The 24546-nt window shown below is 44.7% G+C and overlaps 1 protein-coding gene across 4 annotated transcripts in view; it reads right to left on the bottom strand.

The window, feature by feature from the left end:
- LOC137307273 (rho guanine nucleotide exchange factor 25-like) overlaps nt 1-24546 on the bottom strand; it is a 279817-nt gene that overhangs the window by 92620 nt on the left and 162651 nt on the right. For all 4 annotated transcript variants that reach the window (XM_067976714.1, XM_067976716.1, XM_067976715.1 and 1 more), the window contains one exon: nt 9963-10255. In XM_067976714.1, coding sequence (XP_067832815.1) covers nt 9963-10255 — 293 coding nt within the window. The remainder of the gene's footprint in view (nt 1-9962; nt 10256-24546) is intronic.

Below are 24546 nucleotides of genomic sequence, written 5' to 3'. Positions count from 1 at the left end.
GATAACCAGTTCTTTACCCAAACACACGGAACAGCCATGGGGACCAAATTTGCACCCCAATACGCCAACATTTTCATGCACAAGTTCGAGCAGGACTTCTTCACTGCACAGGACCTCCAACCAACGCTATACACCAGATACATCGACAACATTTTCTTTCTATGGACCCACGGCAAGGAATCACTAAAGAGACTACACGATAACATCAACAAGTTCCATCCCACCATCAAGCTCACCATGGACTACTCCTCAGAATCGGTTTCTTTCTTGGACACACGAATCTCCATCAAAGACGGGCACCTCAGCACCTCACTCTACCGCAAGCCCACGGACAACCTCACGATGCTCCACTTTTCCAGCTTCCACCCTAACCACGTCAAAGAGGCCATCCCCTATGGACAGGCCCTGCGAATACACAGGGTCTGCTCAGACGAGGAGGAACGGGATGGACACCTACAGACTCTGAAAGACGCCCTGGTAAGAATGGGATATGACGCTCGACTCATCGATCGACAGTTCCGACGGGCCACAGCGAAAAATCGCATAGACCTCCTCAGAAGACTAACACGGGACGCAACCAACAGAGTACCCTTCGTCGTCCAGTACTTCCCCGGAGCGGAGAAACTACGCCATATTCTCCGCAGCCTTCAACATGTCATCAATGACGACGAACACCTCGCTATGGCCATCCCCACACCTCCACTACTCGCCTTTAAACAGCCACCCAACCTCAAACAGACCATCGTTCGCAGCAAATTACCTAGCTTTCAGGAGAACAGCATCCACGACACCACACAACCCTGCCACGGTAACCTCTGCAAGACATGCCAGATCATCGACACAGATACCACCATCACACGAGAGGACACCACCCACCAGGTGCATGGTTCATACTCCTGTGACTCGGCCAACGTTGTCTACCTCATACGCTGCAGGAAAGGATGCCCCGGAGCATGGTACATTGGCGAGACCATGCAGACACTGCGACAACGGATGAACGGACACCGCGCAACAATCGCCAGACAGGAGGGTTCCCTCCCAGTCGGGGAACACTTCAGCAGTCAGGGACATTCAGCCACCGATCTTCGGGTAAGCGTTCTCCAAGGCGGCCTTCGAGACACACGACAACGCAAAATCGTCGAGCAGAAATTGATAGCCAAGTTCCGCACCCATGAGGACGGCCTCAACCGGGATCTTGGGTTCATGTCACGCTACACGTTACCCCACCAGCGAACAAAAGCTATCTGTTTTTAATATAATGGGTCATTTGCTGGCTTTCTCTGCCTTCCGGATGTTTCTGCCTCTCTCTCTCTCTGTTTTTTTTTCCTGTTTGTTTTTTTGTTGAATGTGTATTCGGGGGTTCTGTAGGTGACACCTCTCTGTCTGAACACGGTGATTGCCTTGACAACGGGCAGTTGCAGGGGCAGTCTGTAAACACCATGTATTGTTCTGTGATGTATAAATGCGTAGGCTTCAAGGAGCTCCTGACATTTACCTGAGGAAGGAGGAAGCCTCCGAAAGCTTGTAGATTTCAAATAAAAATCGTTGGACTATAACTTGGTGTTGTAAAATTGTTTACAATTGTCAACCCCGGTCCATCACCGGCATCTCCACAAAATGTAAGTCATGAGAGGATAGATAAGAGAAATGCAGTGAATGTGGTATACATGGATTTTCAAAAAGCATTTGATAAGGTACCACATGTGCCAAAGATAATGGCACATGGAATGAAGGAGAATGTGGCTAGATGGATAGAGATATGGTTGGAGGGCAGAAAGCAAATTTTAGGGGTAAAGGGAAGTTCCTTGGACTGGAAAGATGTGGTGAGTGGTGTTTAACAGGGTTCTGTGTTGGGGCTGTTCTTATTTGCTATATAGATAAATGATCTGGACTTGGGAATTTAGGAAACAATATGGAAATTAGTTGACGACACCAATTTGGTGGGGATGGGGGCGGGGGTCTGTGCAAATTGTGAAAGATGCAGGAGGCCATAGAAAGGCGAGCAGGATGGGCAGATAGGCAGCAGATACAGTTCAATGTAGAAAGATGTGACATACATACGTTTTGGAAGTAAGAATAAAGAAAGGAAATGCAGATTAAATGGTGAGATTTCAAATTGAGTACAAGAGCAGCGGGACTTTGGTGTGCTGATATGTAACTCATTAAAAGGTGACAGTGCAAGTCAATAAGGCCATAAAAAAGGCAAACAGAATCCTCAGATTTGTATCTAGAGTCATAGGAATAGATTTTTGTCTTCACCACCTGGGCAGTAATCTGGTGGAGCAGATCCATCACCTGTCATACAACTCACCAGATTTTCAATCAGGCGGGTTCTGTAACGGGTAGTTGGAATATTAGGTACAGTTTTGGGCACTTCAATATACGAAGGATATAAAAGCAATGGAAAAGGTGCATAGATTCACTAGGATGTTACCAGGGATAAGGGTTCACAGTCATGAGGAGAAACTTGAGATGTTAGGGCTTTTTTTCACTAGAGCGGAGAAGGTTAAGGAGTGATCTGATAAGAGGGCTTCAAGATTATGATAAGGGAAATAGTGATCAATTGTTTCCATTGGTTGGTGAGACAGGAATGACAAGGAACAAACTTCAAGATAATCATAAAAAAATGAAAAGGCGGCTTAGATAAAAAAAAAATGATTTGCATTGAGGGCGGTTAGAATGTGGAATTCTCTGCCACAAACTGTTGTTGAAGCAGAGTCTATAAATTCTTTTAAAAGAGAATTAGATCGTTGTATGAAAAGGAAGAATATTAAAGGGGAGTGAGCAGGAGTGGGATTAGACCAGATGGCTTATGTGGAGAAAAAAACACCAGCGCAGACTTGATGTTTCCAATGGTCCAGTTCAGTGTAACAAAAGCACGATTGGTCTTGGGCTCAAGTAACATTCTATGATTCGAAAATGCCTTTTAAAGTCCAAGCTTGGTGTCACCTAATCACTACTTCTTGATTTACCTCATCTTCTCTCCTACTTTTTTCAACATTGTGAGTGTCCTGCATTGGACTAGGTTTCTCAACCAAGATATTGGCCCAGAATATGCTGTAGCAGGGCAACGAACGGCTCCAGAAGTTGGTCAGACCTGCCCTTGCCCGTTTAATCTCCATGATATTTTGCCCTGCAAGTTGGTGGAAGTGGGAGGTGGAAACAGTGCAGAGCCCTGTACAGGGCATCTGGGACCTGAGTGAACAGGGCAAGCAATTGGATATCTCCTTAATCAATCAGATTGAAGGATTGTGAAATTACCAGCACAAGGACTGAGAAGGAAGTGTAAGTTACAGTGGGTGAATTCAATGTCAAATCAGGTACAGAAAGAGAAATAGAGAGAGGGAAAAAAAGATTGGATTAGGAGAGAGAAAAAAGAGACAGAAATGAAAAGTAAAAATCGCCAACAACAATTAAAACCTGAAGGAATAAGACTGCACACTTGTAATAGTTAATTTTCAGTGTCAGAGAGGTTGACTGGCAGTAATTAACACTTATCACGTCATTAAAACGTACAGAGTGGATAAAGGGGAACCAGTGGATGTAGTGTATTTAGACTTCCAGAAGGCATTCGACAAGGTGCCACATAAAAGATTATTGCTCAAGATAAAGAATCACTGGATTGGGGGTAATATTCTGGCATGGGTGGAGGATTGGTTATCAAACAGGAAGCAGAGAGTTGGGATAAATGGTACATTCTCGGACTGGCAACCAGTAGCCAGTGGTGTTCCGCAGGGGTCGGTGCTGGGTCCCCAACTCTTTACAATCTATATTAACGATTTGGAGGAGGGGACCGAGTGTAACATATCAAAGTTTGCAGATGATACAAAGATGGGAGGGAAAGTAGAGAGTGAGGAGGACATAAAAAACCTATAAGGGGATATAGACAGGCTGGGTGAGTGGGCGGAGATTTGGCAGATGCAATACAGTGTTGGAAAATGTGATGTTATGCACTTTGGCAGGAAAAATCGGAGAGCAAGTTATTATCTCAATGGCGAGAAACTGGAAAGTACTGCAGTACAAAGGGATCTGGGGGTCCGAGTGCAAGAAAATCAAAAGGTTAGTATGCAGGTGCAGCATGTGATCAAGAAGGCCAACGGAATGTTGGCTTTTATTGCTAGGGGGATAGAATATAAAAACAGGGAGGTATTGCTGCAGTTATATAAGGTATTGGTGAGACCGCACCTGGAATACTGCATACAGTTTTGGTGTCCATACTTAAGAAAAGACATACTTGCTCTCGAGGCAGTACAAAGAAGGTTCACTCGGTTAATCCCGGGGATGAGGGGGCGGACATATGAGGAGAGGTTGAGTAGATTGGGACTCTACTCATTGGAGTTCAGAAGAATGAGAGGCGATCTTATTGAAACATATAAGATTGTGAAGGGGCTTGATCGGGTGGATGCGGTAAGGATGTTCCCAAGGATGGGTGATACTAGAACGAGGGGGCATAATCTTAGGATAAGGGGCTGCTCTTTCAAAACTGAGATGAGGAGAAACTTCTTCACTCAGAGGGTGGTAGGTCTGTGGAATTTGCTGCCCCAGGAAGCTGTGGAAGCTACATCATTAAATAAATTTAAAACAGAAATAGACAGTTTCCTAGAAGTAAAGGGAATTAGGGGTTACGGGGAGCGGGCAGGAAATTGGACATGATTTTAGATTTGAGGTTAGGACCAGATCAGCCATGATCTTATTGAATGGCGGAGCAGGCTCGAGGGGCCGATTGGCCTACTCCTGCTCCTATTTCTTATGTTCTTATGTTAAAAGGGTACTTAGACTCAAAATGACTTGACTTAACTTTCTGTGGCAAGTTTAGTTTGTACCTACAGTGCAAATACAGCAACTTCAAGCCGTTCAATGTATTTCAACGGGGAGGCAGACAGAGAGATGCCGTTTTCGCAAAGCTAACTGCGGATCGGTGCAACTCAAACAGCAACTTTTAGATTTCCGCGTTTAACTGCGCAGCTGCCCCTCGCCTGAAGTTGCTGTAGCATTTACGCAAAAATAACGGCGAGCGCCATTGGCCTCACTATTATTTTGACAGCAAATTCTGGGCCATTGATGATCCTCTGCTCAAGTCTCCAGGGAACGGGACCTCCAGTCGTCCAGTTCAAGTCAGGATGCATTTATCACCTTGTCAGACCAGTTATGTGATTTATAGCCTCTCCCCCATGTGATCTAAACCACCTCTAAGGGGGCGGGAAGGGAGGAGAAACCTACTTTGACCTACTTTATATGGACTGATAGTTGTCTGGCAGTCTATTGGGAGGCAATAGCACAGCTTGGAGGAGTTCTGAAGAAAGGTTGAAAGCACAAAAGTGGGGATCAAGCAGTTAATAAAACAACTGGGACCCATGGGACTGGATTGCAGTCTATAACACACATGTCAGACAGCTATCCTTTTGTGTAACTCCACTTTGTGAATCAGCTTGTACTATTCACAGATACACCAAGTCTCATCAGTACATTTTGTGAGTCTCTTGGGTTTTTGATCTGTTCTCACAGCCTCAGTGACTAATTAAAATGTGAAAATAAGGTTCCTTCTTGTTCTTGGAAACGCAGCTTCGTGCTATTAACTTTGTCATTTAAAGGTTCTTTACAACATAAAAGCACAATGGGGGTGAGCTTCCATGCGGTGCGTTGCGCCATTGGAAAAAGATTTGCGGCCACTAATGGCCAGGACAAGTATTTACATGAGGGTTTCCTGGGTCAGCTCCTTTGCATAGCCGTTGGAGTAGTGATTGGCGTAAATCCCGTGTAAAACGAGTATAGTCTGCTGAAATTAGAGTGCAGCCTGCAGACCTCAGCAGTAGATTGGGGGACAACCAGGTATGGAAGGAGCAGTGCTCACTCACTCACTTGACTCTCAGGTAACTTCGCTGCATGTCTCATCTGTCTTTGTCTCATGCTTTTCAAAAATGGCTACATAGGAACATAGGAATTGCTAGACAAAAAAAGACCAAGGTCCATCTAGTTCACCTTCTACCATCCTGGTAGTCGCATGAAACAACAATAATGGAGTTGTTGACTAATCATCGTAATCAATCTCTATCAATCTCTATCTACAACAGACCCAGACATGACTCTCTGATCTTGCCGTGGGAGCTGGCGAGGTCAGCAGCATATTGCCAGCACCAGGTTAGTGACTGAACACTTACACTGTCGCCCTGGCATCCCTGTGAAGGTCCATACAGACACAAGCTTCCATTCCCCTCTCTCTCTCTTTAATCCCAAGGAGATAATGCTCGCCCATTTGGAGCTTGTACCCTCCTTTCCTGTAGTTCCACCACCACAATGAGGGGCACAGGAGAAGAAAGATGATGATGAGGAAGAACAGAGATGCAACTACCTCCCTTGTGATCTATAGTGATGAGGAGGAATACTAGGAAGATGGTGAAGAGGGAGATAAAGGTGGTCTAAAGTCCACGTCTCTGCGCAGACCTCCTGCCCAGTGTTCCTCCGGTCCAACTCCCTCTGCTCACCTCCTGCATTATTGCCTCTTCACTCCCAGGCACCAATCCGACACTTTTACCCGGGGTGAATTCGATAGTGTTAGTGAGGATGTGGCACTGGGAGCGCGAGGGAGCCAGACGAATGGGTGAGGATGCGTCACCTTCCCAGTAGAGGCTGAGGAGAAGACTGCCTATAGCTTGGAGTTGTACTACCCAGAACTCGTGGGCACTCGCATGAGAAAGAGGATGTTTAAGGAACATTGGACCTACGTGCATGGTCTGAGGTCAGTCTCTGAGGATGTGCGACAACAGACAGGTGTGACTCTCAAATCTACAGCGTTCATTTGTGGCAACATCAGGGAAGCTTTTTCTTCCTTGCTGGCACCAACGGACCGTGTAGCAGCTTCAGTGGAATCTGCAACAACCCCTATCTAAGAAACGGTCAGGGGTCAGTCGGTGATTCCATCTCCACAGCAATCCAGACTGCAGCTCTGGTGGCAATAGGGGAGAGAACAGACAGCATCCTGTGCACCAGCTTCCAGACCCTGACGCTTGCGAAGCAGGTTTCTGTTCCTTGGGACTTTCAGGATCTGATGGCTGCCATTAGACCGGCCAGCCCACTGATCAATGGAACTACAGATCCAGGGCCCAGTGGAAGGGCGATGGGTGGAGTCGAGCTGCCTGAGGTTATAATCCCTCAGAACCTGCCAGAGCTCCGGCCGTCGCCCTCACAGCACCAGGCAGTAGGAGGCGACACCAGGTTGCCCAGACACAAGCTCCTGAGATGCAGCCGACAGCAACTCCCTGCCAGGAGCAAGCAGTGATAAGAGGAGGGCAACCTCATTCCCATGATCCTTTTGTAGAGCACGAGCAGGAAACCACCTCTCGCAATACTGGCCCTCAGTTTGCACCAGGATAGGAGAAAGAAAGGCCTGTGTAGACACCCAGGGAAACAGCATGTTAGGAAAGAGTGGGCTGGTTAACTGTTCACTTTGGACTTCATTGTAATAAAGTAGAATGCGAACTGACGTCGTATTTTGTTTTCATGGAGGTTCTAGTCATACAGGGAAAGGTGCACTTATTTGATGCTGACATATTCAGTCAGGTGATTGATATTGGTACAGTCATGTAGAGCCAAAGAGGTCTGATGTATCATGTTCTAGGATGGGGACTGGGTTGAAAGGTTAGTCCTTTATTTGAAAGTGGGGGAGAAGGGAGCTGGTTCATCTGAAATCTCTAATCTCACTGAAGACCTATGAACTTTTGTCCCCATTTCTTGTCGTTTTGCAATCCAAATGAAAGAGCTTGCTTCTATCCATGTGCCTCACTTGAAGGCCTGTTCATGTTCTTCCTCAATCTGCTTTTCTCCAGTAAAATAAGTCAAACTCCATTAGTTTTTCTTCTTGCTTCCCAGCCCAAACTCCTGGAATGATCTTAGTCTTTTTTCTCTGAGCTCTCTCCAATGCATCAATCTCCTTTTGAAGGCAGCTGCGTCCCAAAATGCACATAATGGTCCAGATATGGCCCAACCAATGACCTAGGCCAGGTTAGGCATGAAGAGAGAGGGACGTGGAATTCTCTTTTACAGTGTGGTTGCCAGCAATCTTGCTGTCCTCTGTATACGGGCTCCTCAACTTGCATTTCTATAGCGCCTTTCATGACCTCAGGACGTCTTAAAGTTCGTTACAACCAAAGAAGTACTGTTGAAGTGTAGTCACTGTTGTAATGTAGGGAAACGCGACAACCCAATTTGCGCACAGCAAGATCCCACAAACAGCAATGTGATAATGACCAGATGCTCTCAGCTGGAGGTGGAATCACTGTAGTTGCCCTCAGCAGCCCTGGACATGGGAGGAGTAAGTCAGGCAGGTTTCCAACCCCTAATCACTATCCAGTGACCCCCCCTGCTGCAGGAGTGTATGTGCATGTGTGTGCGTGTGACAGGGACATAAGAAAGTGCAGGACCGATAAAGAGTCTACAGCCCATCTGATCAGTCCCAATGCCTCCTCAATTGCCCACTCCCTCTGTAATATATCCAATTCCCCCTTCAATATTTCCACACTATCAGGCTCCCCTGGCATTCTGTTCCACACGCCCATCCTCTGTATAATTAAATCTAAACTGTCTGTGCCCCTTTCCTCCTTAAAGCTTGAGCCCCTGTCCCCTAGTTCTGGAGTTTGTGGCAATCTTGAGCATATTTTCAGGGTTCAATTGATCGATTCCCTATAATGCTCTTGAAAGGGGTTGAAGGGATACAGTTGAAGGGAAAGAGGCGGGTAAATGTGATCAGAACTATTTGCCTGCGCGGAGGGTAAACTCCGACATGGACTGTTTGAGTCGAATGGCTTGTTTCCGTGTTGTAACTTCTATGTATTTCTATGAGAGGTCGCTGCACCTATGAACAAAATGTTTCCTCGTTCGTTTAAATCCGATTAAATTCCAAACCAGTAGAAACTATTCCTCTGCAGGTTTCCCTTCACTTCCAGCACCCAGACTGTGCTGGTAAGTAGGCAGACTTGCCTGACTCTTGGCTAACTAACAGACTTTGCTGAATCTTTCGGAAGGTATGGTGCTCTGCAATGTAGGGTTCCTCGCCTAGAGGGCAGGGGAGGGTGGAAGGGCACGGGGGGGGGACGGGCAGGAAGATGTCCTCTCCATGCTAAAATTGCAAACTTGTTCTTTATAAATGGGTTTATGATTTTGCTACAGCCAGCTTACTTAGGCAATCTCCCCCCTCTCCCCACTGCCCCGTGGCAATTTACAGAGGGGAAAGCAAAAATTAAACACTTTCTGGGAAAAAAAAGCTTCCTTCCTTGGAGCTCTTGTGCATATTTATTTGCATCACTGGGAAGATTGGGCTTACTGGAGTGAATGCAAAATAAACTTGTTTAGAAATTCTTGTTGAAAGATATATAAACAGAGGCTGCCATTGCTGGCTGGCAGAGGTGATAAATATTTCCACTCGGCGAGCCTATTGTAAACTTTCAGTCCTCCAAGTTGACTTTACCGTGAGAATACTTCTAAGAGGAATGCTTGGCTTGGCTACATAACAACAGTCACTGCACCTCTAAGTAGCTCGGTGTGCGTGCAGCACTTTGTGACATTTCTGAGGCGCGTGATATGGGATAAACGCAAGTCTTCCTTCCTTTCGTGTCCTTTGCTCAACATTTGGCATTTAGTACGCTGACTGATATTTTTGTAGCCTGGCACTTACCAGGTTGCTGAGGATTTTATACTGTGTTGGGGGGGTGGTGAGATTGGACTTGGGCAGGGACGCAAAACAGACGGGATCGATTTTGCTGCCCGTTATACCACATGCCCGAAATTCAGCTCTATTGAAGTCAACATGCCCTACCCCCTGTTTTGCGTCCCATGTCCAATTTCACCCCCTGTATGTATAAAAGCTTTTCAAAGCTCTAACAGATAACTGTCTAAGTTGGTCCAATTCTAACTGACGCCTGTAATGGCCGAGCATCGAAATAACTGCAGCAAAATAAAAGGGCACTCACCACGTCTTGCACTTCACTCCCTTTGTTGACTATCCCCAAGTCGGTGCTCTTCCTCCGCTCGTCAATGCTCTTCCTTTGCTCTGCCTTCTTGGGCTTGCATTCCAACTTCTTGACCTGCCTGTCGACCTTGCCACTGCTGAGCTTGCGGACTGGGCTGGTCAACCACTTTTTCAACGTGCTCACCGAGCGCTTGGAGCTAGGGGAGCTAGGGGCCGAGCTGGTGGAGGGCTGCGGCTGGATCGAGGCCACTGAGGTGGAGATGCTTCCATCGCTTCCCGTCACGGAATATGATTCTGGGAAAAGAAAGAATCTGTCAATGCTCGGCTTCTTGCTCCCTTTGCATTTCACGTTAGCTTGTCTTTTCTGTTTGTGCGGGATTAACCCTTTGAAAATAAAACGTTGCCACTAAAAAGATTCACTATCTCAACAATTTCATTATAGCAGGAACCAGGTGCTTATGGTCGAAATTAATTCAGAGGCAGACTGAAAAGTGAAGTCTGGATCAACACTTACTGACTAAGGATAACCAGTTATTCAAGGCAGCTGAATCTAGATTCAGTCTTTGGTATATCAGAAATCTGGAGTATTCAGATATCAACCATTCCAATTGCTGCCAAATCCCAAATCTTAATCAAAAGCAAAATACTGCGGATGCTGGAGAAGCTCAGCAGGTCAGGCAGCATCTGTGGAGAAAGAAACAGAGTTAATGTTTCAGGTTGAAGACCTTTCGTCAGAACTCCTGACTCAGAATGCCGGAACAGGGTTCTGACGAAAGGTCTTCGACCTGAAACGTTAACTCTATTTCTTTCTCCACAGATGCTGCCTGACTCCCAAATCTTAATCCTAAGGCAGCCCTTCTCTCCAAGGAGCTATTCTTTACCACAAGTTAAAGGCTGGGAAGAGATGGAAGTGAAAGAGCTGATTCCTGGTGTCCGAGGTCTGAGTTATGAGGTAAGACTAGAGAGACTTTTCACCCTTGAAAGGAGGCGTCTTGAGAGATGACCTTCTAGAGGATTATAAAGCAGTAAATGGTATGGAAAAGGTAAGTCAGGAAAATTAAATTATGAGATTCGGACAAGGGGCCACAAGTTCAGGTTCAAATAGTAAAAGGTAAATTTAGGACTGATATCAGGAAGTTTTTCACATAAAGAGTAATCAACACATAGAATGGACTCCTAGATAGAATAATGAAGGCAAAAACCCTGAAATCATCTAAGACACAATTGGATGCCAAACTGGGTGACTTTAGAATCTTTCTGAATGGATGAACTCAGATGGGCTGAATGGCCTTCCTTATCTGAAATTATCTTGTGACCTTGTGACTGGAATCACACAACGGTCTGACATTCCCTTGTATCACGTAGCTTGGTATTTGCATCACGTGATGCAACAGTTCAAATTAAGCTTTTTACTCAATGGTTGAATCAGGTTTAACACTGCTGGAGGCATCCCTTATCCAGGATTAAAATAAGAGAAGAATAAGACAGTTGGGAGTATGCTTTAAGGCACTAAAGTATATCCAGGGTTTGAGAAACCTTTTGAGAATTCTTGTGATCTACCTGTCAATTGAATCTCACGATGTGTTATTGCCTTGTAACACACTTCAGCCTGTGTATTACCACCAGTCTCTAGCTTATGTGGTCCCTAGGTTTGCCATCCGCCCACCTTTTGACCCAGACCATCAGTTTTCTTCAGTGGGCTTAGCTCATCTCTACATATGGCAAGAAGGTGGGCCATTGGGGGTTGTCACCTAGGCACCCTGGTCTTCTGGAGCTTGCTTGGTTACCTTCAGGACTCAGAGGAATTTCCTAAATTGGCCAAAGGTTTTTTTTTCTGTTTTGTTGCCTCTCCCAGGGGATTGCACGACGGGGTGGGGATGGAGGTGATGGTGTGTGGAAGTTGCACCATGCTGAGATAGGACAGCTGGTCTTTAGTTGTCTTTTTCTTTCATATATTCAAAACAAGTGTAAAGCGGACAGTAAAGAAAGAACTTGCATTTATATAGCAACTTTCACGACTTCAGGATGTCCCAAAGCACTTTACAACCAATGAGGTACCTTTTGAAGTGTAGTCACTGTTGTAATATAGGAAACACGACAGCCTATTTGCGCACAGCAAGATCCCACAAACAGCAATGAGATAATGACCAGATAATCTGTTTTTTTTTTGGTGCTATTGGTTGAGGGATAAATATTGGCCAGGACACCAGGGAGAACTCCCCTACTCTTCTTTGAAATAGTGCTGTGGGATCTTTTATGTCCACCTTGGTTTAACATCTCATCTGAAAGACACTCCAACAGTGCAGCACTCCCTCAGTACTGCACTGGGAGTGTCAGCTTAGATTATGTGCTCAAGTCTCTGGAATGGGGCTTGAACCCACGACCTTCTGACTGATGCAAAAGTACAACCAACTGAGCCACAGCAGACACTTTAAAAATGCAACTTAGGTGCATGTGGTTTGGTTTTCATCCAATTTTCCAGTCACATGGCATCTTGGTTTTATTTCACTCCTACTTTTCCCCTCAGAATTCATGACAACCATATTTCAGACATAATCATGCATTTGCCTTTTACTATACCACAGACATTTTCATTTCACTTAGAGCGTGTAAAATAATGTATGACAGAAGCATGTGATACTTGATTTACAAATACCTCAAACTTTTTTTGAGGTATACAACAAGTTGAATTTATATAGTGCCTTTAATGTGGGAAAACATCCCAAGGTGCTTTACAGAGGTATGAGGAAAAATGGTCACTGAACCAAAGGAGGAGACATTGAGGGGTAACTCAAAGCTTGGTCAAAGAAGTGGGTTTTAAGGAGGGCCTTAAAGGACGGGAGAGAGATAGAGATGCAGAGGGGTTTAGGGAGGGAATTCCAGAGCATGGCACCTAGGAGACTGAAGGCACGGCCGACAATGATGGGAATGCATAACAGGCCAGAGTCAGAGGACTGGAGCGTTCTCAGAGAGTTGTAGGGATGGAAGAAGCTACAGAGATGGGGAGGGGCGAGGCCATGAAAGGGTTTAGACACAAGAAGAATTCTAAATTTGAAGTGTTGGGGAACCCAGGACCTAATGTAGGTCAGCGAGGACAGGGCTGATGGGTGAGTGGGGCACATTTTGTGGGTGGGGATAAAACGCTGGTATTTTTTATTCGCACTACTGGCTATTCACACATTGTGCCAGGACTTCCTGTTTATAAGCATTGCTGCTGTTCAGTTTTGGAGTTAGTGAAAGGTATCAACCCTTATTGACCCATAGTGCCTTCCCTCCTTTTCTTTGCCTTCTTGTGCAGAAGCATTCAACCATCGCCCAGCAAGGTGGTTGAAATTAAAGACAAAATTATGAAGGGTTTTGATAGAGTAAAGAGCAACTGTTTCCACTGGCAGGAGGGTTGGTAATCAGAGGACACAGATTTAAGATAATTGGCAAAAGAACCAGAGGCGAGATGAGGAGAATTTTTTTTACACAGCGAGATGTTATGATCTGGAATGCACTGCCTGAAAGGGTGGTGGAAGCAGATTCAATAGTAACTTTCAAAAGGGAATTGGATAAATACTTGAAGGGAAAAAATTTGCAGGGCTACGAGGAAAGAGCAGGGGAGTGGGACTAATTGGATAACTCTTTCAAAGAGACGGCACAGTGTCCAAATGGCCTCCTTCTGTGCTGTATCATTCTATGATTCAGTGTGCGAGGGCACCAAATGTAACTTAAATCAGGGGTCTGTAGCAATGCCTCTCAACAGTGCATGTGTCAAATTACTTACAAACACTTGGGGATATCAGTTTCAAAGTAGCTCAAAGTCAAAGGTCATTACCATCCCAGGGTGGTCTGTGAGGGTCCCTCTTTTTTTTGGGGGGGGGAAATATTTGAGCCGTGTCCACGTGTCATTGATGGAGCTTTGCAGGGAAACACAACTCACAAACGCTGAGACAAAAGGGTCAGGTTTGATCGGCAGCACGAAGAGCATTCCATTACACTTCATCCCCACTCCCACCGCATGTGGCTCTTGTGCACTATAACCATGGTAACCAGTCACCATTCCAACAAACTGTCGCCCTTAAAAATTGATGAAAAGCCTTGGATTCCCCTTTGCTCAAAACAGGAAGCCTGAAAAGATAAATTATGTTTAATATCCATTCTATTCCATTTTATGCTTCTATCTCTGTCTGCCTTGTTTGCAGCACGGTTCTTGTTTATTAGCTCAGCTTATCAGGCAGAAGAGTGTTCGTCCAGCTCCAAGTGTCTCACTTCCTCTCCTGAAGGCACCTGTACAAGCTCCACGGACAACATCCTTCCTCCTGTGCCTCAACCAGTGCCCATTCTTCATGGGTGGGCCTGGACATTCAAGCATAGATCTTCCAGATCCGAATGCGTAAGGTCAAGTTTCACACATGACTCTAATGGAAGTTTGCTGTTTTGTCTCAGTGAGGTCACCTGCTTAATTTCAGGTACAGATTTGGATGGGTGCAGGGAGCACGAGGGTGCATGGGAGTGGAAAATTGCATGCAAGGGAAATTAATTTGAAAAGCCTTTGGAAAAGCTCAGAAGTCGTCTCTACCCATTAGCAGCCTCTGCCAAGGCTGAAAGGAGAGAAGATCAAGAAGAGACAGTCAACAAATGAAGAGAAAGGAAACGCAAGGTCCATGCAGGCAAATGACTGAGCAGCCCAGCATCCGACCCCCCTGTTTGACCCCCCATAAGCCAGCACTGCAAGCATGCCTGTGAAGAGGTGGAGCCTTGCCTCAGGCTACAGCTGACCACTACTGTCACTGGCTATCTCAGGCCTGTGCTGCACGGTGGCTGTAGGTGTCCTTGAAACAGATGGCACCGCTCTACTGACCCTGTGAAGGCACTTTACCCACAGGCATTGACAGGTAGGTGTGACAATGCCTGCAGATATGGTTGGTTGCATCTTGGCGGGTATGGTCAAAGATGGTTACACTGTCTGTTGGTCACCCATGCCTTCCTTCGTGCAATATCACTGAAAGCATGCCATACTGTGAATGGGATGCCTCCGAGGAAGCATCCAATGTAACGGTTGGTTAGGCATCACGTTGAGTCCCACTGGCTCTGTTGTCCCACTCCCTTTAGAAAGAGGAGCTTCCACATGCACTAACATGCCTGCCAAAGTGAAGTATGTTCAGCACCGTGGCACAGGCAGGTGTGAGGGCCCTGGAGGCTGGGCATGGAGCTGGTGGCCGGTGTCCCAAACACTTCAGATAAGGGGATTCCCACTGTGAAACCCATTGGTTGGGGTGAAGTTACCAAAGGCAGAGAAATATCGAACAATTGGCACCAAAGCTCATGAGAAAGTCAAGTGCCAGCCGAAGAAAGAAACTTTAGTAAAAAGGGGCCAAAAAAAAAACTAAAATATTGCTGATTCAATGTACTTCACTTGGGCTTTTAAATCAGTTCCTGCCACAACTGGTTCCCTATCAATGCTGGACATTCATCACACATGGGTGTCCTTTAGAAACCATGCCCAGCATACTAGACTGTCAGGAAATAAATATTTAAATGGAGGCTGGCGCTCTCTACAACATGGCACAAGATGCGCCCAAGTCTGGCGTGACAGAACCTTCGTCACCAGCTGTCTGATTGATACCTCTACAATGGGTGGCCGGCAGCAGAAAATCTAGGCCCGAGAGTGGGCAGGCTGTGAAGGACGGCACCTCCAAGCCCAGCCCTGCCCTCACCCAATTGCCCCACACTTGCAATATGCAGGGGGGAGATCGCTGGATGGCAATCGGGTATGGGGAGGAACCCTGGCCGATTCTCTGCGACACCTCAGCTGTGGTCAACGAACTCAACACAGACTATGGATCAAACCTGGGACGTTCTGCTCACACAGCACAGTGCATTTACCAAATGAGCTATCCGAGTTGCACCAACATCATCCAACAGATAAAAATCGCGAATGAAGTAGAGAGTCGGGCCCACCATTTTTAACATGTGTGTCAGGAGATAAAGGCCATGGGCTGACTATTTTCCAATTCTTTCTGGCTCACATATTGGCCTAGAAATTCAAGCATGCCCATTTTTGGGCGCTTGGGGGCCGGGATGAAGTGGTGACAATTGGTGGGGGAGAGGGAAACGGAACTGTTGCAATCGGGGGGGCGTTAGTGGCCCGCGTTCTTTTAGTTTGGGCTCAGGAAGAGCACCCCTGCTCCTCCCGGCTCCGCATTCAGGGAAGTATATTTTAAACATTTGCCTTGGTTGTGGCCTGCAGCGGTCCCTTTAAGGACCACCTGTTAGGCTGCATGTAGGTCTGGTTGTCCTGGTTTGCCTCAGGTCAAACCAATCATGAAGTGAGGGCCTCAAACTGGCGTAAGGCCCCTTATTTGCATATTCAAAGGGACATCGCCTGTTTCAAACATGGGCACCACAGGCTGATTTTTTGTTGGCCTTTACCAATATGGCGGGTGGCGCACTTCTAGCTGGTAATGAGAGTGTGCGTCCTGCCCGCCATATTGGAGGCTTAGGAGGCCATTCGAGCGCTGCTCGGCAGTATTTCTAGGGCATTGATATTAAAAAAAACACATAGAATGCAGCCCACTGAAGTTACAAGTAAATTGTGTACATGCACAGCCCCATCACTCATCCATACACAGGCACGGGAAGCACTGGTGTGTGAATGGAGGCTGCTTGTCGGAATAGTCAGGAAGGAAGGCTGACAGTAAATGATGGGCCCCTCGTGTTAAATAGAAACTGAAGTACTTTTTGAGTGGAACAGAACGGTGATCTACTTCGTCTTGTTTGTCAAAACAATGTTTTTGTGCCAAAATTCTTCAATCTCAAACAGACATGAAGAAACACACGGGGGAAACCTCGGAACAGAAAGAAGGAAACCTGCAAACTTGCTCAGGTGAAAATCAATCGTGCGGAACTTTCCAAGGATTAAATAAATCGGGAGAGCCCATGGAAGCAGTGGGCTTGAGGGGCCAAATGATATGCTCCGTGCTTGCTCGTATGCTTCTTTGGAACAGTCGGCCTGCGATTAAAAGCTTACCCGAGCCTAAATCTGCAGCAATCAGTGGCTTGTGCCTAGGAGGCGATGTCAGTGCAGCAAGGAATTGGTCAATTTTTTTTTTGGCTATCAGTGCCAATTATTTTGAAGTGCCTTTTATTCAATGAGCATTAATTAAATAACTCTGAAGAGAGGTAGGATGTGTAAACGTAGTAAAAGAAAGGTGAGAAAAGACCATCACACCTGCCCCATCCAAATATAGTACAATCACACATACCATTGATCCAGCCACAAGCCATGTAACTCTCACTGTGGTGATACTGTACCACGTGACTCTCACCGTGGTGATACTGTACCACGTGACTCTCACCGTGATGATACTGTATCACGTGACTCTCACCGTGATGATACTGTACCACGTGACTCTCACCGTGGTGATACTGTACCACGTGACTCTCACCGTGATGATACTGTATCACGTGACTCTCACCGTGATGATACTGTATCACGTGACTCTCACCGTGGTGATACTGTACCACATGACTCTCACTGTAGTGCAGTGGATTATATATTGTCTTTTCACCTCTGGAACCTGGGTTCAAATCCAGCCCAGACTAATGGGCCTGATCATGATCTGAAGTCATTCCTGAAGAACATTTTGCACAAATTTTGTTTCCGATATTCATTCACTGAAATAAGCAAAAGAATCTGGAGCTGCTTAAAGATGTATGTATGAAATAGTGTAACAAAAAAGTACATTCAAGAAAAATAATAGTTATTACTTCACAATATGCCTGCTCATTTTATGTGCCCTTATTTAAATAATTACGCAAAATAAAAAATGAAAGCATAATCACTCCTTTAAGTGGTTCCTATTTGATTCTCCTTTATCGAACCTCCTCGGTTACCAAATTGCTTTTTGTGTCAGCTGTGTACAGACCGTTCTTGCCTGGATGGGTAGATCGTGCACTCATTCCAGACTAAAGGCTTGTCCTTCTGAAATTAAATCCCCCCACTCACCCCCCACCAAATTACTGTAAGTTTTATGCTGACATTCATGTGACACACACTGGTTGGTTTATCAGAAAATCGCAGATGTATAACACGGGAATTTCTGTTCAATCAAATGGTTGGAATATCACAGGCAACCTGTGATTTTTCCGATAAGCCAATAGCACCAGATCTCTGTGGATTTACCCTTGTGTGTGTTGTGCTTTCTCTATAACATACTCTCGGGTGGAAATTGTGCTGGTAATGAACGTGAAAATCCTTTGTATGCTGTTTTTAAGGAAAACATTAACCTGTTAAAAATAGATACTTGTTATTAGTATACAGCATGATTTCAACATGTTACATTACCTATAATATATTAAAAATCTTGAGTCTGCATTCACTTCCTGCCTACAGAAGCTTACTTCATCTTGTCACACTTTTGTGTCAACTTTTGCCATTATTATTCCTATCGTCACATTTATAATGGAACTATTTATGTAAACGTGTCATGCTATAATCACACCCTCCTGCCAGTGGTGGCATTGTAGCACCTCAGTTTTCCATTTCCTAGCCCCTCAGTTTGTCCTGCAGAGAAACTCCTGTGTTCCAACCAACTCTACTTTGCTTCCTAAACTGCTGTAAATTTTGCTATTTTCACTATAAATAATATAAAATCGAAGTACATAACAATAAGGACAGAATGGAAGACTTTTAAGATGGGAACTCAATTATGTCTACACGCCTTGGCCCAATTATCTTCTGTCCTCTAGCCCTGCTTCACCCGAAGACCACACTTGGCCTTAACTCACCATATGCAGTGTCATAGGAGATCGATTAGTATAATATATGTACTGTATATGACATAAAGCATGGAATTCTGCAGTAATCTGGTGAAAAACATCATTTGGGCCAATTTTCACAACTGTGAGATTGACATTGCCCAAACCCATTTCATCCAACAAAGACAGGATGACTCATCCCATCGGCCTGGGCTGGCTTCAACTCAGGCCCCAGAGGCAAAAGATCAATATCTAACCCACTGTGCCAGCCAGTTTCCCCAGATGGCATCAGCATTGACGTGGCACACAATATTGATGTCATTTTATTTGATTTTGTGAGGTGCCGTGGCTGTGTCATGTGACGACACCCTGTTGAGAACAAGTCATCCCTGGTTACTGGAATAATAGAAAAGGCAAGGCACACAAACCCTGTCAGCGATTAGTCGCACAAGCTACACTTCACGAGTGTCAACCGGGGACCAGTTGACCAGTCGAATAAGTGAAAGAAATAAAAGCACAATTGATCACTGAACCCACTTGGCTTGATGGAACGATTACGTGCTTCATCCCTCGCAACAAAGATCGCGCTGTAGTACCAGCGTAATGCTACATCTTTGTTAGGAATATGAACCTGCTGCTGAAAGATCCAACATCATGACTTGATGGCCTCGAGCCATTCTGTTTAAGTCTACAAGTTTATAGCTCTGAAAATGATTAAGTGATTTAGATAAAAGTAAGTGGCTCTCCGTCTGTATCACAGAGAAAGCCCGCACTGAATGTATTCTAATGAGAACGAGCACTGAACACATTCATCATTGCCAGCAGTGTATTGGGTTGCCAGGTTAAAATCGTGGTGGTGTGAAGTATCTGTCTCCTGAAGCTGGAAATGTCATGAATGTTGCAATACTGTAAAAGAAGTGATGCATCTGCCTTTGAGGGCTTTTATGTCCAGGAATGAGCCTTTCATCAAATGTTCATTAAAGCATCCCTCAGCCAACCGTCATGGCTGCTGCAGGTTAGACAATGTGTCAGCTCTATTGAGTGATTAAAAGGTTACAGTCTTTGCTGGTGACAGTGGGAGATGGAGATGTCATCGCTGTACGCAACTGGAATGCTTTCCACCATTTCGAGTCAAGCCCATGAATCACTTTTTTTTAATATGCTGATGTAAGGTATCAGGTTAGAAGAGTGTTCTGAAGTTGTGCTTAATTTGCCTCAGTGTTAGGATTAGGCTTCGGGTTTGTAGAATCTTTCCTCAAGAGTTTAGTATTGCCAAGTCCAGAACTGGACAAGGGAGCAGGATAGATAATATTCTGGACAAAAGGTGGCATCATGGCTTGAGTGCTGAAGTTTGCTTTTCTGCTTATGGAAGCTCACTGATGACCTTATAATGCCTCCACAGCATGAAACACAGAAGAGTATAAGGACCTGTAATACATAAAAACAACAGATTTTTTTGTGTGTCCGGTTTATATTTTAGAAACTTCATCTGGTCCACAATTAGGTCAACTCTACAGGAGGCAACAGAGTGAGGATTGAGCAAATTACATAGAATTTTACGATACAGAAACAGGCCATTCGGCCCAACTGGTCTGTGCCGGTGTTTATGCTCCACACGAGCCTCCTCCCACCCTACTTCATCTCATCCTTTATATCTCTACGGTCTGTAATTTGTCGGCATTGAACTTGATGAGATGATCCAATATTTTGTTTTTGTTGAATCATGCAGCTGATGTTTCTAGAAGCTCAGCAAGGACAAAGCTCTGTATATGTCACATTTTTTTTCTGAGGCAAAGGGGTTTCTGGATATGAGTGAGTCACTTCTTCACTGTCAAGGTTTATAATGTAACCCTTTGGCCTGTTATTGCCATTTACTCCTGGGTGTCTAATATCTTGTAGGTTATATAATAATGGTTTGCCTTTCGTTATCGAAAATGGCTGTACATGTATGACATGTGATCAACTGGGTACGTGAGCTTTTTACAGTCTAGAACCTGTTGCCCTCACAACAACCACACTCTGCGATAGAAAGCAGTGCAACCTGATATCAAGGAATCTGAGAAAACCAGATTACTTGCTCTCCGCCAATCGGCTAACAACTGAGATCCTACTTACTGCTTGGTGAACAGAGACATTTGGAGTAAGGAAACTTGCCTAAGGTTTATTGGTTATATAAGGAGTTATCTAGTACTCTATAGGTGGTTGCTATCCTATATACTGTATAGGCAGTTATCAAGCATTGCGTGTGTATATATCGTCCTATATATTGTATAGGCAGCTAACAAGCATTGCGTGGGTATATATTGTTCTATATGTTGTATGGGCAGATATCAAGCACAATGTGGGTATATATTATCCTATATATTGTATAGGCAGTTTTCAAGCATGGTGTGGGTATATATCGTCCTATATACTGTATAGGCAGCTAACAAGCATTGCGTGGGTATATATTGTCTATCTAGGCAGTTATCAAGCATTGTGTGCGTGTATACATTCCAGGTATATTGTATAAAGGGATATTCCTTCCTATTTGAAATCCATTAATGTAAATCAAATGTGCACAGATTGGATATGTTATTGGCTGTGGTGCCTGACCAATTAACGCTGCTTCCTAAAGAGATGATATCATCCTCTGTATGCGTGATCACCACATGGCCATTTGCCCTTTAGCCTTGATAAGCAATGGGTTTCTTTTGGTACTACTAATGCCCATCTGACTGGGTCAAAATATCCAGCTCCAACACCAGGTCTAAGACAATGTGAGGAAAAAGTCTCTCTTCATGTAGGTTGATCTTAGCCAGAGTGAACTATTCAGGAATTATATGAACACTAGTGATTGTTCCCTCACCAAGGTTGTGGGGGCCCTTCCACAGCCTGCTCAAAAATCACCTGAGATTGGAACTTCCTTGATTTGCTCAGTAGTCAGAGATCTGCTCAATATGTCATTGTATATAACACTCTACAATCATTGCACAACATTGTGTACAATCATGACACCGTGTACTATTATTGTACACCACTGTGGACTTTCATTGTATAACACTGTATGATCATTATACAACAGTGCGTACTATTGTTGGAAAGAATAACATTGAATATTATACACTTGCAGGAAATTATTCTGTGAAAAAAAATGAAAAACTTTGGACAGTGTCCACAGCAATTATCTTTCTGCACCTCTCTCACACTTCTAGACAGCATAGAAAGAAAAGATTGTTGTCTAATAAGTGATCTCTCTCTCACCTCTAGTCTCCAACCTTTCTCACCATTGCAACCTTTCTTGTCCCTTTATTTTATTGATATAATTATGGCCAGTGCTCCTCTGAACTTTCCTCTCTTGCTCCTTCTATGTTCCGAAGATCCTGTCCTCCATACACTAACTTCTCCCTGCATCCTCACTGTGCTCAAATTCATACTCCAACTCATTCTTTCCCAGGACCTCGAAACAATGGGACTCCTCACCTCCCTCAGTTTCCCCCTCCTCCTACAATCTACAGGCTTTTAAAACCCGAGCTTGATGTCACCTAGTCATTACTTCTTGATTTATCCCATCGTCTCTCCTTTCAACAATGGCCATATTTTGTACCATGGGCCTTGGGTCTTTCCTGATGGCTGGGGAGTCCAGAACCAGGGGTCACAGTCTCAGGATATGGGGTATGCTATTTAGAACCGAGATGAGGAGAAATTTCTTCACTCAGAGGGTGGTGAACCTGTGGAATTCTCTACCACAGAAGGCAGTGGAGGCCAAGTCATTTGATGTATTCAAGAAGGAGATAGATATATTTCTTAATGCTAAAGGGATCAAGGGGTATGGGGAAAAAGCGGGAACAGGGTACTGAGTTAGACGATCAGCCATGATCATTTTGAATGGCGGAGCAGGCCCGAAGGGCCGAATGGCCTACTCTTGCTCCTATTTTCTATGTTTCTATGTTTCACTAGGTTTGAAATAAGAAGGCAAACAGACAGATGTCTGAATTCACTGAGGATTTGTCTGCTAATATAGCCAACGTGGAGATCTAGCCTCATACCTCATGATGTGTAGACACTAGTTATTCATGTGAAGCAAACATCAGAATTCAGGACTTGGCAGGTTGTCACCCTCAGAACCACCGCTGTTCGGTGATACATAAAGCACTTCTGTTACTGACATGTTTTCAACCTTAAAAAAAACTCACTGCATCATCTTCGGAACCAGATGGTAACGAGCTGTGCGCTGGAACAAAATAAACTGAGTTGAGCTGAACCGCATGCTAAAGGTCGCAGCCTTTGATTTATCCCAATATGGTTGTAAAAGAAGTTTCAAAGTGAAAGGGGGGAAACTAGTTCAAAATTGGACACAAGAGATTCAGTCCTCCCTGAAAATCTCAATGACATTAATTCATTAATTGCAGTAACAAGGCACTGATTCTCACATGGTAAATATGACCACATTCTTACTGCAGTGATTCAATTCTAAGGACTGACATTTCTTAAAGGACCGCTGGTCACCCTTGAAGTTCTGCCTTGTTCTAAAGAGAGGAGAAGTGACTGCTTTACCTGATACCCTAAAGTGTCTGGACACTTCATTTGGGCTGGGGCGGAACGTGATAGCTGTGGAGAAATGCTGCTCTATTTATGGGTACTGATGTAAGTTTGTGGGCAACTGTGGTGATGGTTTATTTAGCCAGTGATTTGGGCATGATTCTTTACTAATGATCACAGGCCAGCTGCAACGTTCATGGAGTGCAACCCAGTTCTATCTTTTGAGGCGGTGGCTTTGGGAGTAGGTCCCATATGGACACATGCGTGCCATCAATAATGCCCTGTACATTGGGGAATCCAGCCAGATGGTAAAAGTGCAGGACTCTTGTCTGTTTGTCACGGAGAAATTAATTAATTCATTGGGTGAACTTCGTATTCTTGGCCCCACAATATATTCAGGTTGTGTTGTTGGACATGAAAGTCCACATGGAATCGAGGCTTCTGTTGGATTCCTTACATCCTGCCACTAGAGGGCCTCGGTCTGCTTTGGAAAGGTGAGTTGCTGTCTTTGGTAGTCAAAATAGGTATGGCACCTGACAATTTACAATAATTTACCAATGGCCCAATGGACTTTATGCTTTCATTTTGTGCTGGCTAAGACTTTTGAAAAGGCAGGTTTCGGACCTGGAACTTACGAAGGCTTCCAACACTGATTAATTACAGTGTGAACAGGATGCGACGTTAAGCCGAGGCCCTGTCCCGGTGGATGTAAAAGATCACATGGTCATATTAAAAGAACAGAGGAGTTCTCCTGGTGCCCTGGCCAACAGTTATCTTTCAACCAACACAATCAAAAACAGATTAGCTATTTGTGGGATCTTGCTGTCCGCAAATTGGCTGCCGCATTTGCCTACATAACAACAGTGACTACACTTCAAAGGTAATTCATTGGCTGTGAAGCCCACTGGGACATCCTGAGGATGTGAAAGCCATTATATCAATGCAACTTCTTTCTTTCTAATCCGATGTTGCCGATCAGGATTAATCAGCTACTACACACTTTTGAGGACAAGCTGCTACTAAGCTTGGCTTCTTGTGCCCATTACTGAAAAATGCCATTTTGTTGAAAAAAGTGAAGGCTTGAAACATTGTATGACAGGCTATGATACATTCCAATAGCAAAGGGCCTTCTTTAGGCTATAGCTGTAAGCCTTTGCTGATACTTTAATGGCTCCATTATTAAGTCGATAAATGTTGGCTCATAGTTGAAACTAGTCAGTGAATATGAAAGGCTGATGTTTAAGCCTTTTAAACCGTGACTAGTTTTGTGTCAAAAGACTTGCTGAATCTCAGAATACCAACTAATTCTAGAATTTCCT

Source organism: Heptranchias perlo, chromosome X (assembly GCF_035084215.1).
Source record: "Heptranchias perlo isolate sHepPer1 chromosome X, sHepPer1.hap1, whole genome shotgun sequence".
In the NCBI taxonomy this organism is placed as follows: domain Eukaryota; kingdom Metazoa; phylum Chordata; class Chondrichthyes; order Hexanchiformes; family Hexanchidae; genus Heptranchias; species Heptranchias perlo.
Note: the sequence above shows the minus strand (reverse complement) of the source record. Positions and strands in the feature narration are given on the sequence as shown.